The sequence below is a fragment of the Cyrtonyx montezumae genome, unplaced genomic scaffold, assembly GCF_038088225.1.
Source record: "Cyrtonyx montezumae isolate F1298 unplaced genomic scaffold, pur_monq_1.0 scaffold_0, whole genome shotgun sequence".
In the NCBI taxonomy this organism is placed as follows: domain Eukaryota; kingdom Metazoa; phylum Chordata; class Aves; order Galliformes; family Odontophoridae; genus Cyrtonyx; species Cyrtonyx montezumae.
The window spans coordinates 39,915,533-39,937,539 of NW_027071824.1; the positions used below are offsets into that span (position 1 = coordinate 39,915,533).

The 22,007-nt window shown below is 43.4% G+C and overlaps 1 protein-coding gene across 2 annotated transcripts; it reads right to left on the reverse strand.

Moving 5' to 3' along the window:
- Nucleotides 1–278: 278 nt before the first annotated feature.
- On the reverse strand, nucleotides 279–21,797 carry TNFAIP3 (TNF alpha induced protein 3). Of its 2 annotated transcripts, XM_065733101.1 has the most exons (10): nucleotides 21,568–21,797; nucleotides 19,027–19,339; nucleotides 14,925–15,115; nucleotides 14,555–14,702; nucleotides 14,189–14,359; nucleotides 13,507–13,687; nucleotides 11,146–12,071; nucleotides 9,573–9,805; nucleotides 8,606–8,825; nucleotides 279–525 (listed from the first exon to the last, which is right to left on the reverse strand). In XM_065733101.1, exons 2-10 carry the CDS (start codon nucleotides 19,322–19,324, stop codon nucleotides 518–520), a joined length of 2,376 nt encoding a protein of 791 aa, XP_065589173.1. In that variant the 5' UTR covers nucleotides 19,325–19,339; nucleotides 21,568–21,797; the 3' UTR covers nucleotides 279–517. The 2 variants fall into 2 exon arrangements, with proteins under 2 accessions (XP_065589173.1, XP_065589165.1); XM_065733093.1 differs by lacking the exon at nucleotides 279–525 and having other exon boundaries at nucleotides 8,121–8,825.
- Nucleotides 21,798–22,007: the final 210 nt, after the last annotated feature.

Genomic DNA, 22,007 nt, shown 5'->3' on the forward strand with positions numbered 1-22,007 from the left:
TGTCTAATACCCATTGATTTTGGGAGGCATAAGTTGCCATAAGTTGTAAATATTTTCATGGCTTGCCCAGCATGAAAATATGATTCGTTAGTAAGTTACAAATTAAAAAATAATCTGCATATTGCCCTAATTTTATAGCTTTCTTCAAGAGGAAACATCACCTTAAAAATGGTGCATAGAATTTATCTACTCCAATGCGTCAACTTTGCATTGTAAATGTCTACATCTGAACTAGTCATCAGGCTGCTCCTTGTAGTCAAGGGAGAGAAAGACAGCTGAGATTAATTCCACCCTGGGTGTCTGTACCACAAAAGCGGAATACCAAAGTGCAGCCTACACCAGCTGTGGTCATCCACTTATCCTTGCCTTTCATATTTGCTATCCTGAGATTCACCGGAAAAAATTACAAAGTGCATCCAGGGGATTTCCATGCTTGATGCTATCTTTAGAGTGCTCAAATGGAGTTGCAGAATAAAGAGCTTGTTTGTACTTTTTCTTGTGTCTACTTGTCTCTGCTTCACTCAGCTGAAAACAAAAAAGTTTATAGATTAAACACTGACTAGTTCCACATGCCTATGAAGTTATCATCTCCTGTTTTTGCCATCCTCTCTGATGTCCTGCAATTATTTTCCATTTATTACAGGCTTTGCTGGATTCCTTTTACATATTGATGATATTTTCCTTACTGCAGAATTAAAACAGATTTGTTCAGTGTTTACAAATTAGCATGTTCTTTCAAGTATCTTTCTCCTTGTCAACCGGGTAAAAATAACTCATGACCAATATGGTTTAGCTACACTTTCCCTAGCAATGAAAATATTTAGTTACACCCTGAAACATAACTAAAAAAGCATGCTAATAAAAAAAGGTGAAGAACAAACACTGTTTTGGCAACTGTACTATAGATGTTATTACCACAAGCTGAAAATTCATTGTGGGGAAGAAAAAGAAAGAGATAAAGCCTATCTATATTTGCAGCTGAATTTGATGAGTTTAATTTGAAGTTATTTCCAAATAGGAAGTGATGTCAACTCAAAGAGGTAAAAACTGAAATATGGAAGGTCCACTCTTTGCAGAGCTCAGCCAAACTTCTGCATTTTTACGGAAGAAGCCATCTACAACACGAGGAAGGCAAACTCAAGGAGGAGTGTTAGTGGCTGGATGTTTCCAGCAAGCTGCACTTTAGACTCTCACCCTCTCCAAAGCCACAGAGCAGAGGAACACATCCTCCCCAGATGCTGACCCAGTCAGCACTGTGACTAGTGTGAAGGTGGGGGACAGCAAAACAGAAATCACCAGGAGACAAAGGGACACTACCACAGGCACTCTGGGGAGCTGAAGCTGAAAACCTACAGCATGTGCAGGCGCTTCCGTAAGTACACGGGTAGTCGTGTGGTGGAAAGTATTATGAAGCTCTGTACAACACAGATCAGCTTGCTCTTGTTCACAGTTGCTGGTGGGTTGCTATTCTGGTAGAAGAAAGCCAGTCTGGATCAATGCACACGTGACAGTGAGGTAACATAACATTGGAGTGACCTTACAATGTGAGGACACAAGGAAAACCAAAGCCTCGAGGAGGTCTGAGTGTACTGTGGACATCTGACTTAGGCCCAGTGCAGGAGAGAAGAGCAAAGCTCAAAGGTCTGAAGTAACAGCAAGCCAAACTGAAAGTCAGTGAATTATATAATGAAGCTCCAACAGTATGAAATTCTGCCTTAATAAGTCTTCCCTGCTGAGTGCCCAAAAGAAAGAGTGAGAGAAAGAAAATTCTGACGATGAATATGTTAAATCTGACATACACATAGCCTCGGGTTTGGCAGAGCCCAAGCTATGTGCCTGCTCTGAGTAATGCATTGTGAACTTTTGTGGTTCACTTGACTGATATGACTCAGATGCACAGGAGCACTGGCAAGTACTGGAGGCTCCAAGCACCTGCCCCAGCACCAGCCTTCAAAGAGATCAGCTCTGATGAGGGTCAGCATTCATGGCTCTATTACCACCCTCCCAAACTTCCCTTTTTTAACAAAAATGTCTCTGGAAATGATGACTATTTTTTTTTCTTTCTTTCAGGCCGTTGATGTAGGCTGGACTAGACATGCACATGATTGTGAAACAGCGTGCAACATCATCTTTTTTGCTGGCTGTGTATTAATAATATCTAATTGAAAAATAATGTGATCTGTTCCCTTAAGTAAAGATAAGTGTTATCTTCCCTGCAAGCTATAAGTTACAGGGTAAGTAAGCTATAACCTATGGTGCTGGAACATTGGTCAGGCTAATTTTTTTAGCTTTTAAGTGATTGTGCACTAAGGACCACAGAAAAGGCTGAGATACCTCTTTATCATTTTGCTGCAACCAGCAGCCAGTGCAAGGTGTGCCATTATTTACAAGAGGATTTTACAGCGAGGTCTGCTTACTTAGGGATGTCTTCGTGGCATATGGGTTGCAACGGCAGCAGTTAAATAAGTCTTTTTTTCAGTCCAGAACACATAAAAGGAGGTAAGAGACTGTTTGCATAAGATACCTGGCCAAATTCGCATCCTAATTATCCTACAGAAAATCTAGAGTAAAGTTGCTGAAGTCAATCAAATTATTAAGGGTTGACATCACTGTAAATGTTATCAGATCTCACAGAAAAATGTTTACCAGGCATCACTTCAGTGCACACTGTTCTGTCACGAATGTCAGACAGGAGGAAACAAGATGGTTGCTGCAATCATTGATGTTAGTAAGGGGATTCTGGCTGTGTGATCTCAGGCTGCACAGCACCTAATGCCACAGCCAGGGCTTGTCCCACAGTACCTGAGAGCAGCTGGTGGGAAAGGCGCTTGTTTCAAAGTGAGGAACGTTGCATAGGTCTGCCGTGCTTGGAGCTGAGCCTCAGCTCACCAGCTGCGCTTTACATTGTAAATGAGAAGGGAATTTTGACCCCCTCTTGTGACATGTTGCTGAGCAGTGGCTTTGAAAATATAGAATGGGGTGGGAATTGGATGAACTCACCATTTGCAGTCATATTAGATCATATGAATCCCTTGAAATGAAGGCATAAGCAGAGAATAAAACCTAAGTTTCCCCCATGGTAATTCACCAGGGGAAATCTTACTTCCTGACCAACATCATGCATTTGTACCAGGTCCTTAGCAAAAAAAAAAAGAAAGGTGGTGGGGGGAAAAAACACGAATCAATAACAAAAAGAATTGTTGCTGTCAGAGATCAAGGGTAGTGGGAGGGGGAGAGATTACGTACACAGTATTCAGTTTAGAGAGGCCGGAGGAGGGGGCAGTCTGCATAGCACGCCGTAGGCTGTCTTTCAGTATTAGACACAGGGAGTTTTTTGAGAATTAGCATTAGTACAAAAAGATGTCATCATAAAACTCCCAAGCAAAACTACCTGCTCTTATTTCAGGTTTCTGTTTGACCAACATTAAAGACGTTCTAATATATATACATAAAGGCTTTTTTTTGAATGAATGTTTGACTTGATATCTCAAGATGCTGCTGCACCGTGCTCACCGGGTTGCCTACAGCAGCAGTTCGCTGGCAGAGGGCAGAGAGCAGTGGCAGAGGGCACAGGGGACTGCGGGGGACTGACCAGTTCCTTGGGAAGATTATGGTGGGTTTCTCCAAAATAACCACAGCTGGCCAAGGCAAGGGGAATTAACAAAGTGGCAGCTCAGTTAAGCCACTTTTGAGCATTTTCTCTTCCCTCCTGTGCTGCTAGGACACCCTTCTGAACCAGGCAAGCATTGGTATTACCAACATGTTATCACCAATATGAGAGACAGCAGCAGCACATAGATTATTGACCAAGTTTATGTGTGCACACTGAATCTGCTCCCACCAGGAACAGGTTTGCTGCACTGCTCATTAAATATGGGCAGCTAAAAATTGTAGCTCCTTATTCTACATTTCGTGTAAACTGAAATTGTAACCACTAAGCATTGTGGTTTTCTTTCTAGGTGTTTTGTATAGTATACTATTGCATCTCAGTCAGATATTTTTGATACAATTACATAATTACTACTCTGTGCAAAACTTGCATCACATCACACTAAAACACTTATTTTACAAGGACTGAACGTGCAAGCATTTTTACTTCTTTCAGCAAAGTAGACCTCCTTCACATAGCCACTTGAAAGTTCTTGTTGCATCTGTTTGAAATAGGAGGTTAGAGCTTTCTCACCCAATCCTGAATGAGAAAGACTCCTGAGAGTATCCAGAGAGCTTAAGTCTCACACTGGGATCTCTTTAATGCATGTATCCAAATCACTGAACTGTCTTTTCTCCTACTCCTATCACTGTCAGTGTACAGGCCATAGTTCGCAGATACAGATGATACAACAGAGTTTTGGCACAGAAAGTTGCCAAACTACAGCTCCAGATAAAGTCACTGATACTTAGCTGGAAAGCTGTGTAGCTGCATTTGCAACATCAATAATATAACTAACTTCTAACTAATGGAGTAATGTGCAAGCCCAAGAAATTGTTAGAAATGCTTTATTTTAGGATCTGAAAATGTACCAGTGACACGCTGACCCATAATAAAATAAATAAATAAATAAATGATGAAAAAAAATTAAAGCTTTGGAAATTACTAATATAAGAAAAAGAGATGGATATCAATTTCTGTTGAGCACCTGCCATTTCTTGCTCCCAGAATAAATGACAGCAATTCTCAAGAATTTGCTTTAATCAAAACATTTCTTATTTACAACCAAAGCATCTGAGCAAAAACAGATCTTAGGGACGCTGAATCAAGCTATGGGTGCTGAGTCCTAGGACAACTTCCAGTGACCAGTTCACATCCTTGTGAACTGCCCTGGTGCCTAGCCCAGGGCCATTCCCCATGGGAAGTTTGGATACGCCATCACTTTGGGTGGTGGAATATTTTCATGCAGAGCTGTGGCCAGAATAGATCACAGGCCACTGGTTGTGTCACTGGTGGACTTCTCCCGCTCCAAAGGCCCACATTCTGCCTAACAGGTAATATTTAGATCATCTATCTACTCAGTCGCGAAGAATTACTGAAACTATCCCTAAGTATTCCTAAACAAAATGAATATGGAAGCACAGCCCGCAAAACAATCCCTTCCTGCACCATGTTATAAGGAATTTCAGAACAATGAAAGCAATTGTTCCATGCTAGCTTTACCCTTCCACACAAAAAAGAATCTAGGAAACAGTTGTATCTCAGCAAAGAGGCTTCTTTCTGTAAGTGGTCTTAAAAAGGGAGAATCCAAATAAAAGTTCTCTCTTACAGAATTGGGAACTTGAACTTGAGGAGCTGGGCAGACAACAGAAAGCATCAGAGGGTCAAAATCCCCACAGAGCATTAGGGAAATACCAAAGTATTTAAAAAATAAAATAATAAAATAGAAATAAAAAAAAACACCACTAATATCTTTAAAGTTCCCACACGAGTCAGCCACTTACATTTGAGCTTCAGAACAAGACAAGCCACATGTGACTTCAAAGTTATGAGTAATGGGCCTGGAAAGCAGCAGAGAAAATCAGGGGGATTCAGACATTTCAGCTGAAACCCTTCTTCTGTGCAGAGGCTGCAGTCAATGGCAACTAGAGTTAACCAACCTCCCCCCTCCCAGCTCCCCTGTCAGAATCTGAGGAATCGAAATACACTGTAGAGATGGGGTTGGTAGGCCTGAGAGGCTCTGTCCTGAAGGAGCAGATGGACTTCAGGCTGTCTGCTGTGAAAGGATGTGACACACAGGTCCAGCGGGAGGTGGGCTAAACTCTGTATGAGGAAGGTGGGCAGGAAATCAGGAATGTGAGCGATCTGTGGGAATTACAAACACTATCTGACCAATCACAATGTACTTGAGAATGTAATATCTATTTGGTTTCAACTGGGAAGGTACTGAAACAGGTGCTGAAGCATGCTTATGAATAAAGACTGGAAGGGTCAACTAGGGCAGGGAGCAGCTGACCAGGTAACAGGGTGAGCAGGGTCAACTCTTAGGGGAGGCTCCTTGGTCAGAGAGCAATGGAAGGTTTGCAGCCCCCTCTTCTTTTCCCTTCAGACTGTAGACAGCACTTAGAATTCAGGGTGGCATGCAGTACTGCCTGTCTAGGCAGAGGCCTGAAATACTGGAGCACCAGTGCAGGCATCCTCATGCCATGTGGAGAGAGCGTTGCATTTTAGAAAAACCCTGAAAGCATGGCTGGGTTTGGATGAACTTGTGATGAGAAGAAAACACCCCTTTCAGGTATTATTCAGCTGAGCAATTAGCAACTTGCTTTTCAGGAGCTACCAAACAAGCCAGATACCAAGACTAAAAAGGTGAAGGCTTTCCCTGCTGCTCCCGGTGAGAGGAGGTAGTAGGGCCAGCCTGGGCCTTCACTCCTGCACACGTGGGGAGCTCTCATGAACATCACCGCCTCCCAGGATGGCACTCAAGCCAGTTGGGAATCCTTGGGGTAACTGATGGATGGATAAAGAAAGCAAAGTCAAGTCTGTCTGGCTTAGCTTCCCTCACAGCCTGGTCCAGCTCCATCCTTTCTAGGTCACACTCAGCTCTGGGGACTGAAGACTGAGTACACACAGAAGCTAAGTCCTGACATACACTGACTGCATGGTGTCCCACAAGGTACCAAGAGCTCTGCCTGAAAGGACACTGAGCTACAGAGACTACACAGAGATGCACAACATGCTACGACCTTCTGAAAATGCTTAGCTACGCAACCTGAATCAGGGGATATCCGTGACATGCTCAATGGTCATCCTGGACAGAAATCCTTTTGTTGATGGGTGTCATGTGCTCAACTGTGTTCCCTCTCACCAATATAAAATATCAAGTTCAGTTCTTCAATAATTTATTTCTTTATATCTGAGAATGTTTTTCAATCATACATTTAGGTTTGCAAATTTCAACACAGGAGTAAACATACTTAAAAAAAAATCCTAGATGTGCAAATTTCAAGTTGCATTGTTTGAAATAATATAAATATTTTACTAAAACATATGTTCACATTAACATTAAAAATATATAAAATTTAACAGAAATAAGTTGAGATATTTTAACTTTTTGTGTCTTTTTTTTTAAAAACCTTTTTTTGTTGTTTTTTAATAACTAGAAAAGAAGATTCTAAGCTTGACAAGGAAATTAGAAAATCTATCACCTCCAAAACAGCAGCAGCAAAATAGACGCCGAAAACTTAAAAGAGAAGAGAAAAGAGAGCATCAGGCACAACAGTAAAGGTAAGTTTTCTAAAGTATTGCAGATTGAGAAGTAAACACATGAACACCAGGAGTAAAGTCTTGATCCTAAAGCATCCCACTGCCAAGCTCCAAGCTATTAGCACAATGTCAGAATCACAGTAAGGATAACAGAAAAAAATGAGAGAGATGGGGTTATGAACAGCAGCATGTGTATTTCTGACAATTACAGTGGAAGAGAAGAAAGTTGCTTTGGCTTCAAAACTGGAGCCTATGATGACAAGTCTTGTGTCTGTTTTTTCTTCTGTTGAAAACAATTCCTTCCATATGTGAGGAGAACTTCAGGATTCAGTCTTCCCATCACATACATGTAAAAGTTGCTTCTGTAATCACATTACCTTTCCAGCTATCTTTGAATTTGGGAAAGGACCTAAATATTGACCACTACTGGTCTTGTTTAAGACTGCAGTTTGCCAAGGACTCCGCAAACCCAGAACCACTCACTGATACCACCCTAAAATGCTGCACAAGCTCTAGCCTTGCTGGGCTGCACAAAAACAGAAGCAAGGAAGTGAGCAAACCAAAGCAAGTTTCTTCAGGCAACCTCACTCTGTTTTGACTGCAAGTTACATCAGCCAGTCCTGGAGGATCTCTCTCAGCAAAGACTCGCCTCCGACCAACATACATCAACGCAGATTTCCTGCACTGACAAGGGTAGCTACGAGTCACAGAATCTCAGAACTGTAGGGGTTGGAAGGGACTTCTAGAGATCACTGAGTCCAACCCCCTGCCAAAGCAGCTCCCTAGCCCAGGTTGCACAGGTAGGTGTCCAGGTGGGTCTGGAATGTCTCCAGAGAAGGAGACTCTACCACCTCTCTGTGCAGCTGTGCCACTGCTCCGTCACTGCACTGTGAAGAAGTTCCCACACACATTTGCGTGCAACTTCCTATGCATCAGTTTGTGGCCATTTCCCCTCATCCTATCACCACACATTGCAGAGATTCCTCCTTGTGTGGGTGCTGGGGAGGTATTGACAAGGAGGCAGAACCAGGGAGCTCTTTGGAATGAAATGCTTCAAACTTCCAACTGGAAAGTCCAAGAATTAAATACAGCACAACAGGAGCTTACTCATGAAAGACAGCTCTGTGCAGAAAGCAACCGGCCCTTCTTAGCAGTTCTAGTATGCAGTATTTAGAGGAAGTACATACTTATTCCCATTCTTGAGAATAAACAGGAACAAGGGCAGACAGCTTACATTTTCCCCCCAGCCCCCACTTCCAGGACTGATAAGTGTTTTGGACATAGCACCATTTCAGTTACGGAAGGAGCTGGTATCGCTTTCTTCTTCTTTACCAACTCTTCCTCTCTGCTAGCCATAGATCTGTTTAAACTGGTAGCATTCATTGCAATAACCATTGCACTTGTTATTACCATAGTGGTCGCAAGCAGGGGCACGGCAGCGTTGCTTCGGGGGCTCATCTGCTGCTGGCTCCCTGGGACCCCCCAGCTGTGCAAGCTGGCCAAGGCGCTGGCACTGCTGGCACAGTTCACTGCTTCTGCAGGCTAGGTTGTTTCGACATGAAGCCACGGCACACTGTCTCTTCTGGCTACTCAGTGCTGCTCGCTGTAGATCTCTGCGCTGTCCTGTTCTCTTGAAACACATTAAAAACAGTCAGCTGTCATGCTGGCATCACAAGTGGAATTTCATTTACTTTCACCTGCTCTAACATATTGTATACATGACCACTGGGGGTTTGTTATCAACCACTGCAAAAACTGCAAGGGCTCTGGGAGACTGCACTGTAAAGCAGAAAATTCTCATTGAAGCTAGTAGTCCTTCCAGACCCTAAAAAGATACATAGTTCTTCTGAAGAGTATGATACCAAGAGACAATTTGGGCTTTACCAAAGAATAGCAAAAATTGTCACCTCCTAGAAAAACAGTTTTGTCTTTGGCAATTCTCAACTCTAAAACCAGAACAAACCAAGTATAAAAGCCTAGAACAGCAAATCTGTAATGTGCTCAATGAAAAAAAAGCAACGTGAAGCAGACTAAATCTCTCGATGTAGCTGCATAGCTCTAAAGGTATGAATGAGAAGCCCGTACAGCCAGCAAACAAAGCGAACTGTGGGTCCAACTGCTTCCACTGAAATTGCTGGTCAAATTCCAGCAAGAGAAAACTGAGAACCAATAGCCACAATAATCCTAAATCGCAAATGACCATTAGAAATGCTGCTCAAGCTGTAGCAAGTAGAAATCATGAGATACCTTACACTAGTCTTCCCATGACACCTAGAAAATTATCATGTTGCTGCATCCTATTACATGCTCTGAGTCATTCTCACAAGGAAAAAAAAAGATTCTAAACAAGAGGAATATTTTCAGAGTTCATACTTACTTCAGGCTGTCTTGCTAGCTGTTCTTCTGTCCTCCTGGCTTCCTGAAATCGCTGGCTCTGGGCTTTAATGAAACAGTTCTGGCAGTAGCCCTCCAGCATGGTGCTCCCCAAGGTGCCACAGTTCTGCTGCTGGCAAGACACTGTATTGTGGAAGGTGGCAGCTGAGCTCCCCTGCTGACCAGCTGCTGAGGAATTCCTCTGAGATCTCCTCTGATGGCGTAGTGAAGCACTGTCTATAATGCAAAGGAAGGATGGGGAATCTGAATGAGCCCAACAGATGTTATGGCCCAAAGTGATAAAAAAAGCTCCTCCATTTACAAAGAAAAAACAAAACAAAACAATCTGCTAGCCTCAAACACTGAATTTTGGCAATGCTAATACCTCTTGGTCAAAAGCACATTTCTTCAGTTTACACACACAAAGGGTTAATATAGACTGATCTTTACATCAAACAGCTGATTTGAGAAGAACTTGTTCTCAGCATGGAAACCAGATCTCATTAAAGACAAGGAAAATCACCATTTGTTTCAGAATGTCATCCAGGATATATCCAAACTCTTCCCTTCTGTCCTTCATTTCAATCACATGGGGTGGTGGAAATACAGTAGTACAGAGCTTAATAGGTTAATGTGTCCTATACTTTTTAATCTAATTAGGTAATCTTATGTATTCCACAATCATTAACAGTTTTCCTTGTGAACAACACTCAAAAATAACCTTTTGCAAGCTAGCATAATAGGTCCTTAATTTAAAAGTAAACGGAAAGTGTAGCACTGATATGCTTGTCAACAACAGAACTGTCTTGAGAAAGGTAAGTATTACTTCCCTCTCACATGCGCCTTCCACCCTCTGTATCCAAAGGTAATTGCCCATGTTACAGCAGCAGCATGAAGTTGGAAGATTTCACAACATGACTTACTGACAGACTACTTTAGGACTTGATTTTAAGCATATGTGCACACTATCAAGAAACATTTCAAGGTACATTAGAACAATATACTCCCATGTTACTTTCAAAGACATATTCTATATTATCTATACATTATATTTGCACATTATCGACAGACAAATTCTGCTTGCTCTGTTTAACGATAAGATTTCAGTTATTACTCCAGTGTTGTATCTGTTAAACTCAAAATGGATACAGACCTTCAAATTCATGCCGTTTTTAAGAAGCCTTCCAAACACAACTGGTTTTCAGTAACATCAATACAACATCACTTCCCTCACCAGTTCCTACAACTGGTTCAGCTACGATGAAGTTTAATCTGAGAAAATTCATACCAAATCACTACTGCAGTGTACGGCGGGAAGGCATCAAAGATAACACTTGACTGGTCAAGTTTTTATTTCACAAAAGCCAACGGGAAGTTCTACAAGACTTCACATATCCCTCACTGTTACTGCATGCCCTTTTTTTGGGATAGTAATAGCCAAAAAACCCACATTTTCCTTACAATACTGCTTCCACTACACAGTGCTTGTCACCCCTTGACCTTTTAGAGCACAGCACATGCAGAACTTCAGTTTCACCATCTGCACCACATCTGACAAAGCTCACATCTTCACTTACCATGGTTTTCCCTGTATTCAAAGAAGCACAGTGTGCAAAAGCCCTCGTTCTGAGCTGTCCCGAAAAACTTGCAGCCAGGCTTCCTGCAGAGCTTACTTCCCCTCTTCTCCTCCAAAGCGTGTGGGGCACGAGGCAGCGCGGCTAATGGCGGCTCACTGCAGCTGTTGTTGGGAGCTTGCTGGCAGGAATGCTGAAGGAGGTTCTGTGGGATCTGGGATGGGTCAGATGTAGATCTCTGATGGCATGTGTGAACAAAATCAGGGCTCCCATTCGAGGAGCGCTCTGTAGTCCTTTTGAAACAAGTGCTGCAAATGCCATTAAATGTCCTATTTGCCTTCTGAAGGCAGACCTTACACGTGGCATAGTCCAAACATCTCTGGTCGTCCAAATTGTTACAAGGAGCAAGCTGCCTGGCATTGTAGCAGCGTTCACAAAGTCCGTTGTGTTGCACGTTTAAGGTGAAGGGGCAGTCTGGAGTCCGGCATTTCATGGCAGTGGTTTCACTATAGAGGAAAAGGCTGGGAGCAGTCGGGGGCGCAGAGCGAGGCCCTGTTACAGACTCCTCAGACATCCATCCCCCAGGTTCACAAACTTTATTGCAGGAGGAACCCAACGCAGCTGCCTTCAGTTTCTCGGGTGCTGCTTCAGAGACCTGCTTTCTTCCTTTGCTTCCTTGTGACCTCCGCTCAAAGCACTCGTGGCAGTAGGGCTGGGTGTTCACAGACATATAGAAAGGGCAGTTTGGAGTTTCACATTTCACCTGTAAGAGGGAGAGCTGGGAAAAAGACAGTTCCTGTCTGTTCCTGGAGCAGGCCTCTTTTCCAGCAGGTTCAGCATTCTCCTGCCATTTCTTGTACTCATGCTGCACCAGTTGAAAGTAATCTTCCACAAGGTTTATTTCTTTGGGCAAGTTGCCTTCATCCAACCTGATAGACATAAATATATATATATATTTATATACACACACACACAAAATGGATATCACTGGTTGAAAAGGGCAGACAGTGGGAGTGGAGGCAAATATAAGCCATGTGGGGAGGAAATGCAGATTTAATACACATCCATATTACTCAGCTAGAAGATCCAGGATGTTGAACATAAATGGAAATAATTTTAAAAGCAGGTGTTCAGTGATGTCAAATAGAGACTTTCACATCTGAAGAAATGGCCTCACTCAGTGCTAAACAGAAGTATTCTTGAAAGGATTTTCAAGGTGAGGCTTTTCTGTCTCTGAAAGCTGTCTGCGGGAAGAATAATCGGATAATCTTTCAGAAATAAAAAGAAAATCCCCCAAATTCTAAATTCGTCTGAAGACCAATGCTCAGTAGAGCTGAAACTAGAGTGTCAGATCTCACTCTTCACCAACCCATGCTAAAAACAAACCTTTCGTACTCTAGATACTCTAGACTCAGTACTTCATGATAAACTCCATTATGAAATCTGCTCCTGTTTTTGCCCTCTGGGGTCTGTAGCTACTAGTCAAATTCTTCGAACAAAATAGGTGGCTTCAGTTCAGTACATGCAGTGCTAGTACTCCTAACAGAATCCCTACCAGGATCCTGACAGAAGGGTAAACCCCAAATTGCAGCCTTACCATGCAATACTTTGAAGGATAAGGAGCTAGTATTGCCTGTACTACTCAAGAACCAATTGTGACAGTAGGAAAAGGTCCATTACTACTACATTTATCCTTTGGGTAGAAGGCCCCGAAGCAAAACTCAACAGCAAGAGATATCCCTGCAGGCTGCAATGGAAGTAACACAGAGGACACAGGCAGTCGTGAAGGGGCAGGCAGACACCACTGCCAGTGATCCCCACGTGCAATGAGCTGGTGATTGCAGTCAGTCTCTCCATGTGTTACTGACTGCGAGGGGCATGAGGGCAGATGCCAGCTCCTTCATTGGAAACAGCTTCCTGTCTGCTGCACCACTGCAGGAACACAGACTTTCAAGGCATCTGTGCTTTGAAAATATTGCCAAATACTTTCCCTAGCACAGACAGAATTACACCACATGTGCTTTATGCAATTTACCCTTGCATAAAGTACAGGGGGTCTGTGTAACTAGATCCTGGTTTTAACTGCTTTTCAGCCACTTCCTGAGCAATCTAAAAGTCAATGAAAGTAAGAAAGTAATCCACTGGTTTTACTTTTCTAAAATATTAGGCTCAAGCTGATAACTCTGAAGACATCTTTGCCCTTGAACGTGGTTAGATCTCATACCACTTACAACCACATCAACAGAAATGCTAATATTTTTTATAGTACCATGGAAAGGAAAGGCGAAAAGCATGCACACAGGGCTGTATGGATCCTACCACTACCTTAAGTAACTTCACTGAGGAAACAGGAATGACACTCACTTTGCAGCATTAATTAAATGAGTTGTGCCATGATCCCAGCCTTGCACTGGAATTTCCATGACTATCAAGTAGTCTTTCAGCAACTGCTCTTTCTCCCTCTCCTCTGCATCTGTCAGAAAGTGCATGCTCAAATCCTCGAATCTGCCTCGTTCACTGGTGACCAGAGGGACAGCCCGGATTTCTGTGTGGAAACACAAAGGTTTAGCTCAGATATTTTATCAGACAAGAGTACGAGACACAACATGGTTAAGACATCAACACTCCCACTGAACTTGGGGGAGATAAGAGAATGGCTGGCAAGATCAATTGGTTTCTAAAGAGCACAAGTGAGAGGAGGCAGACATGCTCTTACTACAGATCAAATCCCATCCTACTATCATTTTAATGTTTTATAATGAAAAGAAGGCTAGAGCACTGCAAAGCCATAATAACCCTTTGAATGATCTCAGTCTTGATGCAGGTGAGATGTTCTCCCTTTTCAGCTGGCATTTTGAAGACAATCTTTAGTTTCTATTCAGATTTACAGACACAGCTGTTTCTCTTTATATTTTAAGAACATATTCCAAAGGAATCTTTTACATTAGTTTTAACTTCTAAAAGGCAAATTTTAACTTAAAAAAATGCTTTAGCAACATAATAAGAAGAATCTATGCAAATGCAAGGCAAACTACTTGAAAAATACCTGGTCCGCTGTCCTTCAGAGTCACAAGTGGTGTAAAATGCATATTGTCGTAGCCAAGCACAATTGGATATCTGTAGCATTCTTCAGCTGGCCAAAGGAGTGGCAGGTAAACACCACCAACATTCAGTGGAGCAAAACTGGAGCCTGATTCTAAACTTCTCACAACTTTATCTACATAAGGAAGGAAAAAAAAAATCTGCTAAGTCAGTGCTTCTGGCAGGAGAAAAAAACATATTCTGGGTGCTTCAGAACAACTCCCAATTCTGAAACAAGCCTACCTGAAAGCAACACTTAGCAAGATCAGATTACTAATAAAATACAGACTAATGCAGTCCTTAATGAGAGATGACTTGCTGGACAACTCACCTGCAAGGACAATGATTGGTCTTCTGAGGATGTTAGCGAGAATGAAAATGTGGATTTCTTCTAGTGCATTATAAGGAAGTCTATTTCGAGCCCCAGAGGTTTCTGGGGAGGTCATTTCAATGAGGTATTCCCACTCTTCCTCCCAGTTCTGAGAAAAGAGACAACCAACAGTTCAAAAAAGGTTCAAAGACACAGGGGTCAGGAACCAACTGCAGCACTGAAAATATTCACATTTTTCCATTTCTTACAAAAGAACAACATTTCTTCTCTCCATTAACAGTGGAATACACAAAGCCAAAAATCAAAGAAAATTAGCAAGGCAACCGTGACAAGCATTCAGGAAGCAGCATGATTCCTTAGGCCATCTTACCCGGGTGTCAAAGTGGAGTCCTGTTTGCACAAACTCCTGGGATTTAATAGCCTCCCGCTGCCAGCGCAGCTTGAAGTTCCGTGTGTCAACCTCCCTGAGTGCACTGAACAATGTCTTCCTTAAGACGAGGTCAACATCTTCAATACCCCACATGTACTGTGATGCAGCATGCATGAGGCAATTCCCATCACCTGCATTAAAAAACCGACATTGTTTTTAAATGGCTACTTAAATACAACCTCACCAACATGAGAGATGTGAGAACACACAGCACATACACATATTCCACGTGGCACTTCTCAGGAAATCTCTGCCAGAAGGCTTTTCACAAGCAGATCACAGCTATCAACACTCTGCTCAGGGGAATAAAGCAAGTTGTTCCCTCTCCTCTGGCTGTCCCTTCACTGGTTGGTAAGCTGTCACTCAGCAGTGGTGGGAAACCTGCTCTTTATTTAACTTGGACTGATGCCATTAACTAAATTTTGGGTTGACTGCAAGTAGCAAACATAGTTGAAATAGCTTTTAAACATAACTGAGTCACTTTAAAAGTAAAACAAAATGTGTAAATCTTCTTCACCAGTGCTTACACTAACGTACACCTGATGGCACAGGGTTGAGATAATGGAAAACACTAAGAATATCCTATAGTAACACCAAGACTCACTTCCTCTGACAAGGGCTGCTCTGTGGAAGAATTACAATGACTGAGAGACAGTAAGATATTTATGTAAAGTAACTGTAGGAACACCTCGTGCCTATCTCTCAGTACTGACAGCTGTATACTGCACTGGTGAATGCTTAAAGGTTTGCTTGCCTAAAACACAAAATTAAGATTAGCTAAATGAAAAACAGTGATTTGTTTTCTATTTAGACAATCCCTTCCATTGAAAGAGTCCTCCCTACATGTAGTAAGGAAAGCAGTGCTCTGCAGTTTCAGAGGGGAAGAACTGAGAATCAGAGTGGTTAATTAACTTAATTGAAAGGTGTGACAAAGTATGCCTGTGGCTGGGGTTCAAATTCTGCTTCTAGCCATCCTCTTCAATAGTCTTTTGAAAGGGAAATATCAAGACTCATTACTGCCATGTCCCCATATGCAAAATTAGGTCTGGTGCTTAACACAGGGGGAAGCAGTTTCATCAAAAATTAAGAAACCATAGTAATTTCCTTGGAACAGAGGACAAACTATGATAGAACTACAAGATTTTTCTCACGTAGGAGAGTTAAAACAAAAAAATCCACCACCATACATACGTACTTGAGGCCATGCATAACGAGCTCAACAAAGTCATTGATGAACACTTCTCTTACTTTTTCTGATATGTCAGAGAAAAATCTACAACAAACTCCGGAGCCTGAAAAAGCTATCACTTGAAAGGTACTTAACATTTCATAAACTGCTATGGACTCTTTGCACACCAGGTTCCTTACACTCCCTTCTGGTTTCTGACTGACATCTTGCACAGCTTACTTAAAATCTGCAGCCTGCCTGTTCGAACTAAAAAAATCAGGGAGCAACATATAGTATAGAAAAACTGCCGGGTTTCCTTCTGAACAAGAGAGATGAGATATTAATCCCATTAAAATTTTCCCTTCGCGAAATCTAGAGCAAAGATAAGATTTTTTTTTTTCTTTCAGAGCTGACTTTCAGTTCTTTATTGAGAAGCACCGCACCAAATTCCTTACACAGCACTCGGAATTCCCCAGCGCTATTTGACTAGCAGTTGAGCAACAGTCGTACTTTTTGTTCTGCTGCCCGCACAGCTGAACAGCGAAGCCTCCCTCGGACTTTCCCGGGGGTGTGGCTGGGTGAACTGGAATGAATGCCTATTCATTATACAAGCGAAATAGCTGCAGCCAATAGATGATGGAATTTTTAGTTTTATTTATTTATTTATTTAAAAAAAAAAAAAAGCAGTTTCCATTTTTGTACCGCCTTCCCTCCTCTTCTCCCTTCACACGTCCGCAAATAAACGTGTGGTGGCACAAAAGTTGGGGGTTTTCTTACGCCATAAGCTCGTGTACATATTACGTAAAATATACATTAAAAGATTCTACAGGAGAATCACTTTCTTTGTTTTGAACAATCAAAACCGTCAGAAGAAAGAACACAGATTTTTCTTAGAAAAACCCATCGCTGACTGAAGGAACTAATGTATTCCTCCCACATCTATACGGGTTATGCAGTTGAATGCAGTTTAAAATACTCTTCATGCCACGTGGAGAAAAAAAAAAAGCAGCCCACATTTTTTCCCACTCACTTGAATAACATTATTTTCTAGGCTAGCACAGGGCTCCTCCAGGCTTCCGTCCTGTTTTTCAGGGATCTCTCCTTCAGCCCAGTTTACCTTCCCCCTCCTGCAAAGCTACGACTACTTTGCATAAACCGCAGGCTCTCAGAGCTGCTCCTCCCCTTTTTCCATGCCCTCAACGACCTTACAGCACAGAACCCAAGCTGTGTGAAGTATGGGGGCAATGCAAACCAAACCCTTGACTTTTTTTTGACTTTAGGCCATTCCTAAGCCAGCCCTTATATTTCAGCATCCTACATATAGGTGCACCTACAGATGGGATCCCAGTTCACAAATTGCTCCCGTTTGTAATAATGGTGTACAGTCATGACACAAGGCAACAGACCCCCATCCACTGAATATCCTGTAAGCAGCAACAACCTGCTCAGTCAGTACTGAGCTCTGCAGAACTACCACTATCAGATGTGGGGCTCCAAAACTACACACTTTGCTGTGGACAAAACCTGTTAGATCTGTTAGAGCATACTCAAGGGATAGGAGCAAAGCTTTGAATACTCCACATCTGTAGTAATGTCACCCTCCTGGGACTCGCCAAGCACTTGGCTGCCCTAGCTGGAATCCTGATCCTCCTGGAAGTCCCAAGATTACGCAGCCTTTGTGGGCACCCAACTACAACCAAATGCAGATGCAGCCCACAAAGCCCACCATAAGTTCAGTGCTTCAATTACAGTAGTGGAGGTGTACATCTGGATTGGGCTTTCCAAGGTCACAGCAGCTCCATCTACATGGTGGTTCTGTTTTTATGGGTTTTGTAAAGCACAGTTGTGTATAATCAGACAGGGAAGAAGAGACTGTGGCCTAGAAAAACAAGGACTGTGTGTGCATAAACAGATCAGAAAATAAACACCCAAAGAACACGATGCTGGGACTTGAACTGGGCTAGAGGTCCACCACACCCAGTGTTTCCACAACCAGCATCACCTGCTTCTTGAACAAAAAACGTCTATTTCCCATGTTCTTGGAGTCATTGCTCTCCAAGACAACCCTCCCATATAGGGGTACTCTATACAGCAGGGAATCCTGAGTCTGAGTTTGCAGCTGCATGATCATAACTCATAACTGTTACCAAATCTTTCCTGCACTGAATGTGAAATCCCAGCAGTTCTCACAGTCATGTGCTAAATTTTCCTGCTTGACAACAGGGCCTCTTGTACCCTACAAAGAAATATTTGTACTACCTCTATTTCATTTATAGCATCTGATACAGTAAGCATAAAGTAACCCTAAAGTGAAGCCCTATAGCCAACACCAACCCTTGAGAGAGAAGGTCATAATATTTTTGCTGCCCTAGGTGTGCAGAGGAATGGCTGTCAAGCTGTGAGGGAAGGCAGAAGCTCACAGACCCCACCAGGTAGCTTAGCACCAGGGAACTGGCAGTGTGCACGGCCAAGCCTGCCACCAGCAAGGTCACCATGGTGGAGCTCCACAAGGGTGCTATCATCTGGCCTGTATATAAGAGAACATGTCCCTGCTGCTCAGAGTATCCCAAGCCTCCACCTGCCTGGTGTTAAGGGCTGATCACCGCTTCTGACAGGAGAGCTGACACATCAAGAATCAGCTGTGCAATGGAATGGATGACAGTATTTTTCTCTGGCATGCCACAAGTTAGTGATGTTCTGAAAATACCTGGGAAGATTTCAGGCCACTCATCATGCCATGAGATGGGCAGGGGGCTGCTACTGACTCAGAACAGCACGCCGCATGGAGAGAGTTTTAGCTTACACAACTAAGATAAAAAGCCAGATCCATATGACCTATTTTAAAACGAGTGCAAAGGCCTGCTTGTAACTTACCATTAGTTTTCAAAGGCACAAGTCTCCTGACCTCCATGCACCAGTTCAGCTTCCTCTGGCGCTCCAGTGATGTCTGGGTGGCTTGGTCGGTCAGGGCCTTCTGAAGTGTTTCCCGGAATTGAGGGCAAAACTGGCACATTCTGAACATTTCTATGGTGTATCTGTGCATAGTCCTGAAGTGGTGAATTATTCCACTGGGGGGTTTGACCAGATCTTCAGGTGTCCTCTCTCTAATTTTCACAGCTTTCAGCATATTGCTCTGATACAAAGCCTGAGGAAGGATGTGTTGGCCAGCCATGTTTCTAGATGAAATCTGAAATGAAAAAGAAAAGGATTCTCTTGCTGATTTGTTCAGTGCCCTTGCACTGTAGTGCTATCAGTTCTGGAGAGACTGAGAACACATTTCTACATTTGGGATTCTTGCTGCTGTTTTGACCATAAAGCATACAGACTGGATGCCATCCACTGACACACATAGATGACTATTTTTGAAGTTCACCTCCATCAGCTCTTCTGCAGTGCTCAGAGATAACTACTGAAGAGCTTATACTGCCTATTTACTGTGATCATTTATTGAACTACCAAAGAGAGTTCAGTCATCGCTAAGAAGATTACATAGTTATTCCAAAAAAGGCACTTAAACGAAAGCAAGGATAGAAAAAGGCAAGATCAAGGGAAGGAAAAACCATCCTGCAAACTTGACTAATTGTTAATTGCACGGTGTAATACTATATGAACCTGCTGAACTTTCAGCATGTTCCAAATTCTTGTTTTGATGACATGCCAAAAAAACAGATAATGACCATTTCAGATTTCCGCAGTTCTGATAAGTGATGCTGGGTATGGCATAAAAAGAGCCTGGATATCACATGCTGCGCTAGATTCTGTCCCATACTTACATTGTCTGAAGATGACAAAGGAGTTATTAGTGGCAGACCAAGCACTCAGGGACAGACCTGCGTTACTCTTCTTGAGGCTCCTTCTGTTTTGTGAGTAGAACAGCACCTCTGAGGTGTTCATGCAGTGTGTGGGGGTGCAAGCTGCAGTGCCACTATTACTCAGCGGTAAGTCAGCATCGCTGAAAAAGCATTTCCACTTGGCTCAAAAACCCCAATATTTTTCCATAGTGGGACAAGCCCTGTTTACTGCCCTGCATCCCTTTCTTCAGTACCTCTGGCCTGATGGGCTACAGCAGGAAGAACAAAGAAAAACCCCATGACTTCAAAGTATCTGTAGTCTGAAATGCTCATTCTGAGCATGCTAACTCTGTGGCTAGCTGCAGCCAGATGCAGGAACCACATTCACACATCCCTCCTGTGCAGTGAAGTAACACTACAAGCTATTATTTTCACATGGAGAGACTACATGCTGTCCACATAGACTACCGTTCTGTTCACAAAGCCAAGGTTCTATCAAGAAAAATAACAGTTTGCATACTTAATGTTTAGAATTCTGCTGGTCACACCAGGAGAGTAGATCATGAATTTAGGCACAAATACCAAATTACTGGTCTATATCAAGACCTCAATACATGCCATACCAAGTACAGGCTGACCAGAAACAAGAGAAAACTTTCTAACAGCTGCTTCTCATCTACCCCTAACCGATATGCTTTCATACATGCCACTCACATAAATCATCCATACTTTTAAACATAGGATCAAGGAATGACATATAAACACACTGATCTGTTTAATAACCACAGCTCTGCTTTGCTCAAGTACGATCAGAGTACTGAATTCCATAGTTATGTAAGTAGAGTCAATGGGTCAATTAGTTTTTTACCCAAATAAAGACTTATCAGATGATTAATCTCTACTAGCATGGACCCTTTAAGTGGTTATTTCCAGCTTTAGGTAACAAAAAGTACTGAGTTTACAGAAGCATTCACTGGAACCGTGAATTCAATGTTCTATTCTGCAGGCACATTTTCCCCTCCAAAAGTGGAAACTACTGTTTGTGCTTTTTACATCGAACGTCCAATTGCAAAAAACAGAGCAATGAAGCAGCTCAGCGGCCACACAAGCGAACAATTCAGAGCACAGAAGGGCTTCAGAAGCTCCATTGGCTCGTACCGCACTGCATGCCACCCTACTGCCGCCTTTTAACACGTAATTGCTGAGTTGCAAGAAAAGAAAAAAAAAGAACAAGAAAAAGCTGTAAACAGTGCAGCACACAATTCCCCAGCATATACCGTGCTGGGCTCGGAGAAAGCTGCGCTCTGCTCTGACATGCGACAGAACTCCAGCTCTGCTCTCCATCCGAAGGAGCCAAGGCTAAGCAAGCTCCTGGCGGCCGAGCGCTGCAACAAGGCGAAAGGCGTTGCGCAGCCTCCTGCCTCCGTCCTCCGGAGCCGCGGCCGCCCCATCCGCAGCCAGGCCCCCGAGCCGAGCCGCCTGCGGAGCGCAGCCCGCCGCCTCCGGCTCTTCTTGCAACCCCGGCCCGCCGCCAGTCAACAGAGGACACAATTCCACCGCTCGCCCGGGGACTGCCAACAAAACCTCGTGAAATCAGTCTCCCCGCCCGAGCAGCAGCGCTCACCTCTCGGCCGGCGGGCTCCTCCGGGATCGGGGTCGATCCGCCGGTGAACGCAGCTCAGCAGCCAGGCCGCGGCGGAAGCACGCAGCCGGGCTCGGCCGCCATCGACGCCCGGCGGGCAGCGGGCCTGGGTTGACCTGGCCGCGCTCCCCTCCGCCGCCCCCTCCCCCCTGCGCGGAGCTGCTGCCGCCGCTGCCTCCGCCGCGGAATGAAGGGCTGAGCTCAGCCTCTTGTTTTCTTTCCCCTTTCTGTTTCAGCGCTTGGACAGAAAAAAAAAAAAAAAAAGAAAGAAAGAAAGAAAAAAAAAAAAGACAACAACATTAAAAAAAAAACCCCAGCGGGGATTTCCACCGTCAGCGCTTGGGACTTTCCGACATGTGACAACAGCAGCGCCGGCTCCCGCGCCGCCGGCAGGGGGCGCCGCAGCGCTCCCTCCGCACACG